This window comes from Acinonyx jubatus, chromosome D2 (assembly GCF_027475565.1).
Source record: "Acinonyx jubatus isolate Ajub_Pintada_27869175 chromosome D2, VMU_Ajub_asm_v1.0, whole genome shotgun sequence".
NCBI lineage: Eukaryota > Metazoa > Chordata > Mammalia > Carnivora > Felidae > Acinonyx > Acinonyx jubatus.
Genome location: NC_069393.1, coordinates 67,631,906 through 67,648,952, shown reverse-complemented (window position 1 = coordinate 67,648,952; position 17,047 = coordinate 67,631,906). Strand labels below are relative to the sequence as shown.

Genomic DNA, 17,047 nt, shown 5'->3' with positions numbered 1-17,047 from the left:
TGGCATGATACTAAATGTCTGTCTTTGGGAAATAGCGGGGTCCGTATTTATTATTTTTTTTAGTTCGCGGGAATTTTGCATGTTGCTTCATAATATATGTTGCTATTTTATATTATGTTCTAAAATCGCCTTTATGGAAAAATTTCAAAACCTAGCCCCTAAAGTAGGGTACAGTTGACAGTCCAGGATGATGTTCTGTTCTACTGAGTGGAATCTCGCACCCGCACATTCAAAGGGATAGTGCTGTTCTTATGGAGGAGCCTGGGGCTGTGGGTCCCTGGGATCCTGGCAGTTTTAAATTCCTAAGACTTTCAAGTTGGTAAAGAAGGAGAAGGATGAGTATGGAAATTGGGAGCCCAGGGGTAAGGAGCAGAAGTCCTGCTTTTTCCTTTTTCATACCTTTACTTTAAAGACTCTAACTGCCGGGCTGGACGCTTCCTGGCCTTACACGCTTTCACCTTCTAGGAGCCTTGCCATTTCTTACCATTTTGTCTTTTTCAAAACCATTGCACATCTTCCCTGTATTGTTAGGATTTGCTTTTGGATGGAGGTTCTTTTGACTATTATGTAACCCTCAGGTTGTCAGATTTCCTTTAAAAAGCATGGTTGTATTGATTATCACTAATAGTAATAATTGGGAATGTCAAATAATTTCGTGTAGATGTGAGAAAAGTTATGAGTTTTCCTTTAACTTTTATTTATTTTTATTTTATTTTTTTAATATGAAATTTATTGTCAAATTGGTTTCCTTACAACGCCCAGTGCTCATCCCAACAGGTACCCTCCTCAGTGCCCATCACCCACCCCACCCCCACCCCCACCCTCCCATCAACCCTCAGTTCTCAGTTTTTAAGAGTCTCTTATGGTTTGGCTCTCTCCCTCTCTCTTTTTTTTTTTTTTCCCTTTCCCCTCCCCCATGGTCTTCTGTTAAGTTTCTCAGGATCCACATAAGAGTGAACACATATGGTATCTGTCTTTCTCTGTATGACTTATTTCACTTAGCATGACACTCTCCAGTTCCATCCACGTTGCTACAAAAGGCCATATTTCATTCTTTCTCATTCCTTTAACTTTTAAATAATTGAGCTTAAGCATCACTGTCCCATCCTTTCTATCATCAGTCTTTCGGTTTTGCGCTTGCCAGCATTCTGGGGTGAGTCCGCGCTTCTGAAGGTCCTTGAGTGTGGTACTTCTGCCCTGTAGTGGGGCTCATTTTATAAACTATTCCCTTTTTACTTTTTGAAGAGCAAATTGTATTTTATGTATGTTTATGTAAGCAAGACAATGAGAGTTAATGATTGTGTTGTATTTCCCCACGGCTCCAGGAATATTTAGAAAGCCAGAGTCAGAAACCCGCATCTGCTCCACTCTCCCTGGAGCAGGCATTGCTACCAGCCATCCTTCCTCCAAGGTAAGATTTGTGGAAATGTTGTATACTAACGAAACCAACAAGTATCTATTGTTCCCTCCACGGCATAGAAAAATAGGTTACTTTTCTGAAGAATGTGCATGTTCTCGTTTTCACTTCCTCACTTTGAGGAACTTTTCTCTTGGTTTGATAAAGGATAGTGAAGTGATGGGTTTTCATATTAGTCTGGAGGTTTCTGATTATTTGCCTTATAAAATCTTTTTGAGTGTATGAATCGGGTAAGAGTTCTTGTTTGATTTATGCTTTTGAATGTGGGAACTGAATTCCTTTTGGTAGTAGCTTAGGTTATGTATATTGTTAGTGCAGAGTATGAAAGGGTTTTCCTATGTCAGTTTTCCAGAACTCAAATTGAATTGTAACTTAGAGAAATTAAATATTAAGCCCTTCCCTTAATGTGTTCAAGTGTTGAAATTTTAGAAATGTTTCAAAATGAGGTATCGGGGACACCTAGGTGGCTTAGTCGGTTAAGCAGCAGACTCTTGATTTCGGCCTGGGTCACGATCTCATGGTCTGTGAGATTGAGCCCCATGTTAGGATCTGCTCTGATAGCATGGAGCCTGCTTGAGATTCTCTCTCTCTCCCTACCTCCCCCACTTGTGCACACACGCTCTCTCTCTCTCTCTCTCTCAAAATAAATAAACATTTTTAAAAGATTAAAAAAAAATCAAAAATAAAATGAGGTATCAGGGCACCTGGTTGGCCCAGTCAGTTAAGTGTCTGACTCTTGATTTTGGCTCAGGTCATGATCTCACATGATCATGGGATGAAGCCCGCATGAGGCTCTGGGCTCAGTACGGAGCCTGCTTGGAATTCTCCCTCCCCCTCCCCCACTTGTGCTCTTTCTCTCTCTCAAAAAAAAAAAAAAAAAAAAAAAACTAACGATAATAAAATGAGATATCTTGCTTTATGCAGTTTTTTTGACCAGCCAGTGGGTTTTGGGGGTGATGTACCAATAGACTAGTCCTAACTCAATAAAAGTCTTTTGGTCAGGAGAGTGTGTTAAACCCAATAAAGTATATTATGGAGGAAGACAGTGCACAGAAATAATCTGTTGGTGGTTTAAATGTAGACTGTGTAGTGGTTGGAAGTGTCTGATACATTTACGCCTTAGTTCTAGATAGTTTGCTTATAAAAGAGTGTGGTTGTAGAGTCTAATTAAAAAAAAATCTTTTCAGACCCAGTGATGCTGCTGATGAAGGTGCAGACACATCCGTTACCGAGCCCAGAAATGCAACGGGTGAATCCTTCCGAAGAAGATTAATTGCCAATCTGGCCGAGCACATCCTCTTCAGTAAGTCCAACGCCAGACTCTTTATAATCCTGCCCTGCAGACTCAGCACATGCAGGGCAGACCACACTGGTTTTGGAGACCGCTGTAGTCAGGCTGTACCTCTGGTGGCATCACCCGCTACAGGGGTGGTGATGGCAAGTTATTAGAAAGGGGATGCTGTGGGCATCTGAACGAATCGAGGAAAACCTCACACACAGCGCCTGGTAATTAGGTGCTCATGTGGTAGGTCTTCTGCTTTCTAAAAAGTAGTACCGTCAAGATGATCTGTTGCCTCTTTTGCTCACGAACTTGTTTGTTTGAACTAACTAGAAGTATGGCATCTAGTTTTAGAGTCGCGTGTCCCTTTGCCTGCTGACCCCATGCTTATTTTCACCCAGCAGATATCGAGGGGCCATTATGTATGTGTAAAGCTTTGTTTTCGCTGTGGGGAATACAAACTGAATAATTAGCAGTTCTGTACGAGCTTGTGCTGCTCCTGGTGGCATAGTTGTGCACAAATAATTCAAGTGGGAGTGAGCCGGGGTAGAGAGAGTGGGGGTACAGAATCAGCCTCCTCTAAGCCCCAAGTGGCAACGTGTGTCATGTTGTAGAATCTGCTTGGCCGTCCTGTGGCAGGCAGTGCTGTGGTCCCTTAGTGCACAGCCCAGGTGGGCTGTCCCTGCCCTTCCCCGAGCCTCACCGCGAGTCAGGCCAGACTCTCAGCCCCTCCTGGTGGCGCCACCGTGGGGGCTTCCTGGCCCAGCCTCGCTCCTGCCCTCCTGCTTCACACGAGGGCGGAGTCTCCTTTCTTAAGCTCCCGTCTGTGTCTCTCTCCTGCTTAAGTTCCGTGTGCTCAAAATAATACGTGCGTAATGTTGGGAAGTTGGGAGATAAAGATAAAACCCACTGCCCAGATAACCAGGGATGTTGCCATCTGGTCTTTAAAAGTATTTTTTACAGGCTTATATAGTGCTGTTTTCCAGTTGTAACACACATATTTATGTTTTTAAAAAACTCTTGACAAATATTCTTTTTAATGACAATAAATATGGTACTTGGTACGTTGTTTTTCAAACACTGGAGATAACACTGTGAGTGGAGTATTCATGAATTCGTTATCTCAGAATGTTCACAAGCGGTGTGTTTATTTCGGAATATTCCATAGATACTTATTTGACTTATATGATGATAATTTTCTACGAACTCAGAGTACTGGGTTAGGGGCCATAGTAACTCTCAGATACACTTCTGTCCTCTCCCTCCCTCCCTCTGACCTGGAAGGTTGATCATGTACCCTCAGTCCAGTGCACGCGGCACATTTCATCTTAGCAGTGCGGAACTTGTGGCATGGGGGTGGAAGCAATTTCCCCCAAGTTATGAAATTAGTGTAGGAATTAGGATTTGAGCCCAAATTTTCTGACTTCAAGCCTACTACCCTCTTCTCCCACTACACCTTTCTTTTACTGTGATGGTGAATCTGCCTGCACCAGGAGAGCAGGAGGCACAGTTCTCGTGGACTGCAGCTGGGAACAAGTCCAGAAACACGCAAGTGTGATGCCCCATAGAAGCACCACAACAGGCGTATAATTTGGGTCTTGGTATTTCCCTAAAGGTGTCTCTCAGTCATTCAGTAACAAAGTTCCACTGGCCTGTTTGGAAGGTGGAGCCATTTTAGGCTAGTTTCTGTTATAATAGTGATCTCTAGTGAGGTTCTGTGGGCCCAGAACATGGTATAATGTTGTAATTTCCCTTCAGTAAATCATAGTTCTGGGAAATGTGGTAGATGTGGAGGTATTTAGAGTTTTAAACACTCCTGTTCGAGGTTTAGGTACTTTGAGGGGCACCAGGGTGGCTTAGTTGGTTAAGTGGCTGACTCTTGATTACAGCTCGGGTCATGATCTCATGGTTTGTGGGATCGAGCCCCGTGTCAGGCTCCATGCTGACAGTGCAGAGCCTGCTTGGGATTCCTTCTCTCCCTCTCTCTCTCTGCCTCTCCCCTGCTCGCTCATACTCTTTCTCTCTGTCTCTCTTTGAAAATAAATAAAAGATTTAGGTACTTTTAGAAACTTCCAGCTATATTAAAAGAGAAAGGAACCTAAAGCTTTGTGTTTGCCTTCCAGCTGCTAGCAAGTCCTGTGCCATTATGTCAACACACATCGTGGCCTGCCTGCTCCTCTACAGACACAGGCAGGTATGTCTGCAGTGTTACTGGAGTTGAGAAAGCACGAGAAGGCTTGGGCAGCTGTCCAGATACTCGCTCGCTAATAAGTCTGGCCCAGTTCCGGCTTGTGCTCGTGAGATACGCAGTAAAATAAGCTAAGCAGCCTGCCCACAGGAGCTTACAACTCTGATGGAGAAAGTCCATGTGAAAAGAAACCTCAGAGACTGCATGATATATGTGGCAATAAGACATGCCTTGAGTAATACAGTTCACGTACATAAGGCATATCGCGTTGATGTGCAGTAAGTGTTCTGACAGCTGACGGTTTCCAAGCTATTTGATTTGTATTTAGGACCATCTTCCCTTAATGCGTCTGTCTAAGCCCTGTGACAGGAGAGTGTGTCTGTCCCATTCACAGTCATTTCTCAACACCAAACATAGTGCCTGTGTGTGTGTGTGTGTATACATATGCATCAAATAAGTAGTTGTCAGATAAATATTTAAAATGAGGGAAATTACTGCTAAGAAATAAGCACTTCTTACTTTTAGATGGCTGCTGCTTCCCTTTGTCACCTTATATGCTCCTATCACGTGTGGTGGCCAGAGTGTTCTCTGGATGTGAATATCTTGGCTTTCTGGAGGACCGGCCTTTTCACCAGTTTTCTGACCACCTGTGCACTGATATTCTGGCCCTTTTCCTGTATGTGCCAACAGCAGGCTGCAGGAAAGCCAAGGCAAGGAGAAAACTCCTCGGAATGGCCTCATGGCCTTCTGGGACGTAGGTTTTCCACTGTCGTGAGACCATTTCTGTCTGTTTCTCTAGGGAATTGATCTCTCCACATTAGTGGAGGACTTCTTTGTGATGAAGGAGGAAGTCCTGGCTCGAGATTTTGACCTGGGGTTCTCAGGAAACTCCGAAGACGTAGTTATGCACGCCATCCAGCTGCTGGGAAATTGTGTCACGATCACTCACACCAGCAGGAACGATGAGTTTTTTATTACTCCTAGCACAACTGTCCCGTCAGTCTTTGAACTCAACTTCTACAGCAACGGGGTACTCCACGTCTTCATCATGGAGGCCATCATAGGTATGGCCTGCCCCGGGGTACCCTCATGGGCAGGAAAAGGGCCTAAAGCACAGAGTGGTGTTGATTTGGATGGTAGCCCCTTGTTTAAGGGAATGTGTTGCTGTATTTTCAGTTTTCAAATAAAAATAGAATCTCTATCACTATAGCTTATTCATACATTTATCAGCAAATAGTTACTGAATTACTGTTTGCATAGTATACTTATTACTGAGGAGGAGAGGGAACATGTTTTGCTCTCAGGAGCTGGAAACGTGACTGAGACAGCGCTACACGTAGCAGTAAAATGAGTGTAGGGCGCTCAGTTGCGATCAAGAGGGGGCAGAGGAGAAGGAGAGCAGGAGGGTCGGAAGTGCCTGAGGAACGTGTTTGATGGAGTTGGGATCCCATGGAATCATGAGCCCTGGATCCTGAAGGGATTTATGGAAATTCTTGGAGCTGTAAGGCTGTTGGCTTCATTGACGCATCTCTTTCCTTAAGCCTGCAGCCTTTATGCGGTTCTGCACAAGAGGGGCTCCGGAGGGTCTGCGGGAACGTCCCCTAACTTGATCAGCCAGGAGCAGCTCGTGCGGAAGGCCGCCAGCCTGTGCTATCTGCTCTCTAATGAAGGCACCATAGCTCTCGTAAGTGAACAGTCCTTCGTGTTGCCTGTTCTTTTTCTCGAGCATTTTTGTGAAAACACGAGCCACCTTTGTGTTTTTGTCTCAGAGGCTGTTTGGTCTGTTTTTAAAGCTGTACGCTCTACTCCTGGGTCTCAGTGACCATCCGGTCAACATGTTGTGTACTATCTTTGTTTGCTGTTGGGGTCACTGCTCCAGTGAACCTTTCATGCAGCTGGGAGGCGTGATGGGACAGATGGCTCAACGTTCTCCATCAGATCCAAAGTTATTGAGCTCTTATAGTACATAAGGCACTGGGTCAGAGGTTTGTAAATTATTAACATGCCCAGAAGATAAGAGCTAGAAACAGTCTTAAAAATCATCTTTGCAAGCCCTTGTCATTTTACAAATGGGAAAACTGAGACCCAGAAGTACTGATGAGCATTTATGTTCTATTCAGGCACTTCTAGACATTCACAATGAGACATACCTATTAGGCAATAGATTCTGTTTCCTCAAAATCATCAACAAAAAGAACTCGTATTCTATTTAAAGTCTAATACTCTTTCCTACTCATTTGAACGTGTCCTGGAACATTTATGAGTACATGTATTGTGAGTACAGCCCTCCTCCGTAGTAGCATTATTTATGTGTGGTATATTGTCGTCCCGTTGGGGAATCTGTTTTGCATGAACTTTGGACAGCAGGATGGAATGGGGTAGGTAAAGCTCCCAGGATTGACCTTGTCCTTTTCCTGAGTCATTTTTGAGCTATTTGAGTATTGTCTTTCCTCATCTACCACTTTTATGTACAGTATTTACTGTGAGGTAGCATTTGCAGAGAAATTGTCTCAGAAAGAAAAAGAAATAGGTGGTAGGGCCCGACAGGCAGTCCTGATGAGGACTTGCTCCCCTGCGGGAGACGCTGAGCTCGGGGCACCCTTTGCACGTGGTGGCACCCTTTGCACGTGGTGGCACCCTGGGTGCTCTGACAGAACGAGGGCTCTTCATGGGCTTTGCCTTTGACCAGGCATTTAGCGAGAGGGTGGGCAACGGGGATCTTAAGGCTTCCCAGTGGCGGGAGGGGGTTGATACGGAAGCATTTGGCAGTCACCTTGTACTGTGTTTCTGTCTTTAGAAAAGTCGGCGACATTTATATTTAAATGCCTTTTCTTTTCAGCCCTGCCAGACATTTTACCAAATTTGCCACGAGACAGTAGGAAGGTTTATCCAGTATGGCATTCTCACAGTGGCAGAGGTGAGAGGTGGCTTTGCTTTATTCACCTTTGCTTAGGTTCTCACTCTTCCTTCTCTTTCCTCCCGATTATTTTAACTAATGTTACAGGCAGTTGTTTCAGCCAGTAATCACATTTGGTATATAGTCAAGCCCACATGAAAAGAAAAGTAAGGATAGGGAGAGTAAATGTCTTTGGGGATTGTTTTTAATACTTTGGTTTCTTTTGTATCACTGGTCTTGTCCGGAACCCATTGTGACTTGATTCTGTGATACCCAGAAGTTTGCATTCCAAGATGAGATGTTTTACATATCAGTGCTTGTGGTTTGCACACACATGTTTTTCTCTTTTGAGATTTTAAGTTTTGTAGATTTAGGACAGCAAGTACGGCCTGGGAAAGTAGATACCAATTTAGAGGAGGTGGGGGTATTATTATTTGCTCTGTCTGGTAGCTTCCCCCGCTGCCTCTTTCTTGTTTCCTTCCTTGCTCTCTCCCAAGTGATTCTGATTTTGGAGAGGGAGGTGCTCTGTGGATGCTGTGGATGGCTAACAGGAGTAGGGGAGGGCAGTGAGAGAGGATACTTTGTCTGCTGTCCAGCCAGGCAGATGTCTGTGTGCCTGCGCATATTTATTTCCTGTTGGTCATCTCTTTGGCATAGCAAGATGACCAAGAAGATACTAGTCCTGGTCTCGCTGAGCAGCAGTGGGATAAGAAGCTTCCGGAGCCTTTGTCTTGGAGAAGCGATGAAGAAGATGAAGACAGTGATTTTGGTGAGGAGCAGCGAGATTGCTACCTGAAGGTACTTCGGTGAAGAATTCTGGTGGACGTTACACTGAAGAGTTGGGGTTTATGTTGCCCTTAGTTAGTGAGGTTCTTATAAACGGGACTCGGGTGGCTTATTCCTATCTCTGGCACCCATAAACCAGCCGCAGTGCTTTCTGCCTGGTAAAGATACTCAAATGTTTGAGGTGAATGAACACCCCCCAGTGGTTCAGCTTGGGTGTAGGCAATGGAAAAGGACATAGAAGTGCAAATTCGGGAAGATGAACGTCGGGAAGGAGACCTGTCACAGCCCTGTCATCAGAATGCACAGGTACAGGTGCAAATGTGTTTCCCTACATTTACGCTCACTCCTGAGGAGGGAGGACTTTCACTCAGTCATCAGTAAAGCCAGGCAGTGCCCAGAGTTGGGGAGGGATTTCTATTCGGCTGTCACTGGCCGGTGACTCTTTCTGAGTCATTCTCAGTCTTGCCAACCGTCCCAGAATTTCATACATTGAGGTCTTTGCCTTCAGTTAAAACAAATCCGGATCATCAGAGGAGAAAATTTAGATTTCTAAGAGATTGATTGTCTCTGGTTTGTAATTTTATAAGTTGATGACCTATGTTTTTCTGAGTATTTTAAGTGGATTACTCTTTAAAAATTTTTTTTAATGTTTATTCTTGAAAGAGAGAGAGAGAGAGAGACTGAATGTGAGCAGAGGAGGGGCAGAGAGAGGGGGAGACACAGAATCCAAAGCAGGCTCCAGGCTCTGAGCTGTCAGCACAGAGCCCAACGCAGGGCTCGAACTCATGAACTGCAAGATCATGACCTGAGCCAGAGTCAGCTGCATAACCAGCTGAGCCACCCAGGCGGCCTGGCACTAAGTAGTTTACACTTTTTGCAGTGGTATGATACCTCCAATTCACACACACACACACACACACACACACACACACACACACGTACACACACACCCCACAGACTCAGGAGGTGTAACTTTTGGAGAGTCGAAATGACCTGTAGGAGTTTTTCCATTTTGAGTGTTCACGGTTTTAAGAGGGGGAGTGGTCTTACCTCGGCACTGCCAGGGGCTTGTCCGAGCTGGCCTGTTAGGGGTGGGTGCAGTGAGAGCCCCGTCTGCCACACGCACCTTGTCACCACTACTGTCATCCCCACTGTGTTACCATGTGGGCCCGAGGCCACTTAGTGGTGGCAGCCAGTGCAGGCTGGGAAGGACCGAGCCTTGCCAGGTGGTCTTGCCAGGTGCCTTCTTTCACACTCGAGTGCTGTGGAGCTGGGCTTCGAACCCTGGAGGGCCCAGCTTTGGGACCCGCTATTTTCAGTGATGGCAAAATGTCATAATTCTGTCATTTAAGTATGACCGGTTCTTCCAGGCAGCTGCTTAGTGAATGTAAATCTCAAGTACTGCAGGAAAGAGGACTGTCGTGAAGAACCCATTTCACATCCAGAGTCCTTTCCGGCAGAGGGTCTGTGCCCCCAGAGTGGCAGGCTGCTTCTGGGGGGTGACTAGTGAGAGGCCGCCGTCTCAGTTGCCGCCTCTCGGGAGGCCCCTGTGTCCTCGCGCTTGCTTCTTCTCTCCCGCCGGGTGACCGCATGGCCCGCTCTCGCACTCCCAGGTGAGCCAGTCCAAGGAGCACCAGCAGTTCATCACCTTCCTGCAGAGGCTCCTGGGGCCCCTGTTGGAGGCCTATAGCTCTGCCGCCATCTTCATCCACAACTTCGCCGGCCCGGTTCCGGAGCCAGAGTATCTGCAGAAGTTGCACAAATACCTGATCGCCAGGACGGAAAGAAGCGTCGCTGTGTATGGTATGTGTGTCGCCACCGTGGCTTCTTTTGGAAGCTGTGCCTCTTTCGGTTATAGGAATCTGCTAATTGTAGACAGTTAGGAAAAATTGCACACTTAACCTGACCTCTGACTTCATAGACTCCTGTTAGTGTCTGTTTTTGTACGTTATATAAACGGAATGATACAGTTACTTAGTCTTATGTCCGGCTTTTTTCACCTAACATCGTAAGTGAGGTTCGTAACATGTTAGTGCATGTGGGCGGTTGTTCATTCTGTTGCCTTACAGTACTCCACCATATAAATACTTCTTGCATATAATTTCTATCCATCACCGATGGATAGTTGGGTTGTCTGCACTTCGGAGCTACTCTGACAGGCGCCACTGTGAATGTGTCCTACGTCCTGGGCAAACACACGCCCACTTGTACACTGGGTGCATCTAGCAGTCGTCTGGCAGCTTCAGTAAGCGCTGCAGGTGATTCCTGGGTGGTCGTGCCCATTTGCACTCCAGCAGCCTCGTGTTTCCAGTGCTCCACACCCGGCTGGCATTCGCTGTATAAGAAGTGTGATCTGGTGGGAATAGTGTTTTATATAGTTAACGGCTTAGGACTGACACTGCTTTGGAATCGATATTTTCTAGAGCTGGAAGGGATCTAGAGATAATTTCTCTCTAGGCATCTCTCTCTGTCTCTCCATATCCATATAGATGAATATCTAGAGATAGAGCCACCCACTTAATAGATGAGGAAACTATCGTAGATCACATAGCTAGTTAATGGGCAAACCCGGGTCCAGAATTCTCTTCTTCTAACCTCTAGATTTGTGCCCATTCTGGTTCCACTGAAGTGAGCATCGTCTGTGCGTCACTGTGCAGTTTAACGAATTTCTACACCCTGTCTTGGTTGCCTCTCTCAAGAACCTTTCAAGATGGTTGTTGGTGTTTCTTCTTCTTTTCCTTTTCTCTCTCGTTTCCTCCCTCCCTCTCTCTCTCTGTCTGTCTTCTTGCTGTTTTTTCCTTAAAAGATGACAGAGCAAGTTTAAGGAAACAGCAGATCCTTTGAGACCTCGCGGGTTGCAGTAGCAGAAATGGAGCTTGGCCCCAGTCTGCTGATGTGCACAAGGCCTCCAGCACCTCCTGCACTTTCTTACTGTGGATGTTGGCATTTTTGTGTTTGCTGAACTTTTTGACAAGGTCTTATCCTGTCTCTACAGCTGAGAGTGCCACTTACTGCCTTGTGAAGAATGCTGTGAAAATGTTCAAGGATATTGGGGTGAGTGCCCACCACTTACAGTACAAAGTTGTGTCTTCTGTTCTCTTTCCGCCCAGATCTAGTCTATCTGAGCCACCTTTGTTTGGGGTGGGCCCTGAGAAAAGCAGTTTCTGCTGGACGAATCATGACAGCGTTTCTGGGGATTGAGAGAGGCGGGTTATGCTGAAGGTGAGGCCCATCAGTACAGACTTATTTGGATGTTCCAGAACTTTGCTGATCATCTTCTTCATCCCCAAACCCTTTACATACAACAGGTGCTGGGGTGTTTCAAGCTGCTAATACAGTTTTGGTAGGGATGTTAATGAAGCCATATGATTTTCAGTTGTTGTGTTTTTGCTGGTATTGAGAGAAGTATTGTCCAGTGTACTTTACCTTGCTGTGGGACATGAGTTCCATGGAGGTACTGATAGCCTTTGTAAGGGACTTATTTGTGACTTTATTTTAACACAAATTTTAAAGTATACTGATTGGACTCTGCCCAAGAACACCACACCCACGTCCATAACCTCCCCACCCCGTACTCGTAAACACCCACATGCACATTTGCTTAAAGCCAGGATATGATTTTATGTGCCTTCCTGCCTCTCGGGGTCTAGGACACAGGTCAGGGTTGGTGCCAGAAATGTCTCCTTTCTTCGGTTTGTCTTTAATTTCAACTTTCTCTCTAGGTTTTCAAAGAGACCAAACAAAAGAGAGTGTCTGTTTTAGAACTCAGCAGCACGTTTCTACCTCAGTGCAACCGGCAAAAACTCCTAGAATACATTCTGAGCTTCGTGGTGCTGTAGGTGACTCCTGGCCCCGTGGCGAGTGAAGGGAGTGGGGCATGTCCCTCGTGGGCTCCAGCCTCTGGCTCGAGAGTTGAAGGCGCCGGCGTGTGGTCAGGCCTGACCTGTCCTGATGTGACCTGCAGGAACACAAGTGCCTTCCCCTCCGCGGCCCTGTGCTTCTCCCACCCTGAGATGACACGGCAGCCCCCGTGCAGGTGACACTGGGGCCTCTGCCTCCGCTTGCAAATCGTCGGTAGATGACACAATGAGATATCAAAAAATCATCTTGGAGTCTATTAGAGATTCACCTTTAACCATAACTGTTAAGAACTAATTCCTGTGATGGGCACAAAAACGTAGATTCATTCTAGAACCGAATCTTGTATAGTGTACCTAATACTGTTGGATAATTCGTCGGTATATTTTCTGATTAACGGTTAATGCTTCCTTTAAACATGATCGGGTCATCCATTCGTTGTGTGTGGTTTTGTTTTTTTTTGTTTTGTTTTTGTTTTTTTCCAGTTTTATATTTGTCAATAGTAGCTAAATTTTAAAGGGGACACCTTTCATCCCAAAGTGCTTTACAAATGAACGGGCTGATCTGTATCACACCCAGGTATCACTATCACTGTGCTGTCCTTCGCAGTCAGATTTAGAAAGTGTTTTAAGAGCTACATGAAAACATGAGGTTAGGTCAGAAATAGAGCTAATGTGATCAAACAGTTAACATCAGGAAGTAAATTTGGCTGGCAAAATTCAAGGTAAACTTTGCCAGAACACTGACTTTGAACACTTCTGCCCATATAAAAAGTGCCATTGAGTTTTAAATGACCAGCAAGTATTTAGGAACAAGTCCTGTTTTATTTCTGCACTGTCTCCCACCCCTCTTGGCACCTGCCTCTCAACAGGTGCAGCTACTTCTTAGAGATCTTTCCGCTAAATAGCACCTGGCCTAACTTGATTAGCTTGGCCTGATGGACTGTGATAGTGTTAAGTATTGGGGCTCTAGGCTGCCAACCCGGGGCTCTCATGTACTGCGTACAGGTTGTGTACTGCCCCAGTCCAGGTGACTGGTACCCACTCAGGCTGTGTGGTATACAGCATGTGGTGGCCCTCTCGACAGGCAAATGGTTGAAAGCATTTATGGAGTTTTAGCTGCGAGGAAAAACAATGGGTTTTTAAAAACGTGTATGGGCTAATATGCCGAAACCCTGAGGCCACATAGTGGCAAACTATGATGAAAAATTGCTCGTAATGGGTAGGTGCCTTTTTATGAGCAGGAGCATAATTATTTGTTGTAGTGATGGTGTGGATTTCATAAAGATCATGTGATATTAAAACATTTTCTAACAGCTTATTTATTGTTCTTTCTGTTCACGGTATTATGGAATTAGGAATTTTTCCTGATGAATATGGCATATAGTCTTTGAATTTAAAGGTACTGAGAATTAAGTTTGTACTTTTATAAGCTTGGACTTTAAACACTAATAGTATCTCATAAATATCCCGTGCGTGTCGGGAGAGGGAAGGGTACTGGTTGGTATTTCACAGTGTATGAAATAGCTCGTTTGAAACTCCTAGCAATAACGCTGTGCCGTTGCGATCTTTTTCCAGTCTTCTCAAATTCCACGTTTAAAATATGTTCGTTCTTTGTAGGAACTCATGTACCCTTAAGCCATCGTCAGTGTTGTAGCGGCTCTGGTGCGGAGCGGGCCCTTCACCTTGTAGCACTCCATTTTGCTAACCGGGAGAGAGGAGCGTGTCTGCTTTTGGCTGGAGCTGTGCACATGGGGAACACCCACGGAGGCTGTCTTATTCCCCGTGAGTGGCCCTTTTCTAGGCAGGCAGTCATTGCACTCATCTCTCTCATTCCCCTTCTAAATTATAGATCAAGGATTACTCAGGCTGTCTCTTACTTACCTGGAGGGTCAAGGTTGGGACTGACCATGAGTGGAATCGGCTGCACTGCCTGTGACTTCTGCTAAGAGCTCCCGCCATGCCCGCCCAAGCAGGAAACAATGGCTTCTCTGGCTTCATTTCCCTTTTCAGTTGGTTTGTCTTCTAGAAATCTAATCAGATGCTTTGGGGAATGCAACGTATGATTTGCTAGCTCTCTTGCAACTTAACTCACTGTGAGAATAAATATGCATGCTTTTTGTAATTAACTGGTGCTTTGAAAACCTTTTTTAAGGAAGAAAAATCTCAACCAAAGTTATGCTCATCCACACAAGCTGACCCTGAGTTAATTTTAGCACAACTCATTCTTCAGTGCCTCATTACTGAAAACAACATACATCATCACAGTAAGGCTTCCAGATAGCACTGTTTTGCGTAAAGATTTATTCTCACTGTTTTCCAAAAGCGAATGGCTTCCATGTAAGAATAAACAAACTAGGTGCTTGTAAATAATTTATTACAGTTTACTCTATTGCATTTCTGTAAACCTGAAATGCATGCCCTCCAGGGGAAGACTGTGAGTCAAATTAAAAAACAAAATCCAATAACAAGCAATACGAAACTGCACGCTTTCAAATTACCAATGTCCTAAGTGATTTCAGAAAAGGGGAAGGAATTTCTGCTCGCTTAGCTTTGAAGAAAAACAAAGGGAAGGCACTAGTGTGAACCGTGTAGCACTAGTAACAGAGAAAGTATTCCGAATCTTCCTTCTCGGATTTGTCGTCTCTGGAAGTCAGAGAGGTGAGCGGATTGCAATGAATGTAAACTCAGATTGTGGAACTTGCGGTCCCCCAAAGGGGAAAAGCACATCCCGTGGTTCTCCATGTAATCTGAGTGCGCTGTGAGATGCTCATTGGTGTTTTGTAGAAGTGTTGCTGGGTAAAATAAAAGTGTACGCGAATCCTCTTTTTTTAGAAACTCATGGTTTGCTCTAGTGTAGCAAGGGCTCAGGGTGTGCCGGTCCCAAGCCTATTTAACCCAGCATTTCCAAACTATTGTGACCCCAGGATCTTTTTCAAAACCCCTTTACACCCCTACGAACCTCCACGAAGCCAGGGAAAACATTTTGGGAAGCACTACGTTAAACAGTAACGGCAGGGAGGCAGAATTTGCATGCATTTTGTATAATCTAATGTTCTAGTTATTGGGTGTACGTTTCCTCCCCTGGAGACAATAAGCACAGAAAACTGTAATATAGGTAGTCTGATATCTTTCCTTTGATGGAAAGATCAGCTGTCAATGATCCTGGGTTTTTCCCTGAAAGTAGCAAAATTAACACAAGGATTAACTGGGGTAAATAATGAAGATTTTAATTCAGATCTAGAAGAAAATATTGCACAACTGAATGCAGATTTTTATCCACAGATAGTTCTAGTGTTTAGAAATGATAAGACCTATCACTGAAGTTTATAAGACGTAATTTGGATGTAAATCTGTTTTTTAAAACACTCTTTTTAGGAACTTGAGACTTGGCATCTGGCATTCTAGTTTAATACAAACTAATGATCGCACATTTGGAAGAATTTTGCCTTTATTTCTAAACATCTAAAGCTCCGAAATGCCTTGATGGAAGGTGTTATTTTCCTGTTGTACAAAGAAATGTTAAATTGTTGTAAAAAGGCTTACTATAAAGTACTGTGAAATAATACTATGTGATTTTGTGAACGAAACTTATTTGGAAACGTTGATTGATTTTTATGCCTGTTAATGTATTGTCAGAAGCACAGAAGTGTAGTTTTGTTTTAATAAACCAAAAAATGAATATATTCTTGATATCTCAAATTCGTAGTTGAAAGTTCCCTAATAGGTTATTATACCATTGCTCTTGTTGGACTTTACATAGGACTTTAATAAAATGTTCATAGGAAATAGCCTTGCATAAATTTATGGGCCCCCAGTGGATGGTTTTTATCACTGACCCAGAGCTCTTCAAATTTGATCAAGCTTTTTATCTCCTTAATAAATATTCGTATCACAGAGATCTACTTTGAGTTTCTGTAAAGATTCCTTTAAACCTGGTGCTTCTGTCATATCTTTCTATACTGAAGTGTTAGGTTTTTTCCACTAGTTCATAATAGTTGCTCAGAAATTACTTTTTTGACAAGTAAGACAAGTATTTTCTTAGAGCACTATTTTCTGTGGATCCTTCGAAAGCCTTCAAATGCAGCCTTCTCGAGAGTGCGCCCTCCAGAAAGGGTGGCGACCACGTGCCTGGACCATGCAGCCATGCCCTTTGGGTACATGACATGTCTGTGACCCTGACACCCCAGACCACGAACCCTGCTCTCCCCCAGACCCTCTATCTGAACTTGGTACTTTGTTCCCTCTGATTTGCTCTGGAAGGTTCTTGCCAGGACTATATCCTTGCCTTCTGGTGCGTTCATTCTTTGCTTTGGCAACTTTCTTGCTGCCGCCCAACGTGACCTTCCCCTTATCATACAAAGTTCCATTTTTTACAACCACTTACTCTAAATGGATGTTAATTGATTTTGAAGTCTCATCTCTTAATGTTCAATTCTGTGCTCACTCATTTTAGTCCTGTTTATTCCCCCTTTTCACACCTTGCAGTCCTCACACCTATCTAGTAAAATTCTAATGCCCCTCCTTGATGAATACAAAGTCATTTTCCTACTTGTCCGCAGCATCTGTGGTGTCCCTGCCACAGCCTGTCTTCTCACTGAGATGCTTTCTTGTTCTTCCAGTT

The 17,047-nt window shown here is 44.5% G+C and overlaps 1 protein-coding gene across 4 annotated transcripts in view; it reads left to right on the top strand.

Annotated features, from left to right (window-relative positions):
* The window catches only part of GPAM (glycerol-3-phosphate acyltransferase, mitochondrial), a 62,294-nt gene extending 46,185 nt beyond the window's left edge, over positions 1-16,109 (top strand). For all 4 annotated transcript variants that reach the window (XM_015082946.3, XM_015082943.3, XM_027063057.2 and 1 more), the window contains 10 exons: positions 1,326-1,411; positions 2,605-2,720; positions 4,820-4,890; positions 5,684-5,948; positions 6,426-6,568; positions 7,724-7,801; positions 8,438-8,578; positions 10,180-10,369; positions 11,562-11,620; positions 12,289-16,109. In XM_015082946.3, coding sequence (XP_014938432.1) covers positions 1,326-1,411; positions 2,605-2,720; positions 4,820-4,890; positions 5,684-5,948; positions 6,426-6,568; positions 7,724-7,801; positions 8,438-8,578; positions 10,180-10,369; positions 11,562-11,620; positions 12,289-12,405 — 1,266 coding nt within the window. In that variant the 3' untranslated portion in view covers positions 12,406-16,109. The remainder of the gene's footprint in view (positions 1-1,325; positions 1,412-2,604; positions 2,721-4,819; positions 4,891-5,683; positions 5,949-6,425; positions 6,569-7,723; positions 7,802-8,437; positions 8,579-10,179; positions 10,370-11,561; positions 11,621-12,288) is intronic.
* The last annotated feature ends 938 nt before the right edge of the window (positions 16,110-17,047 follow it).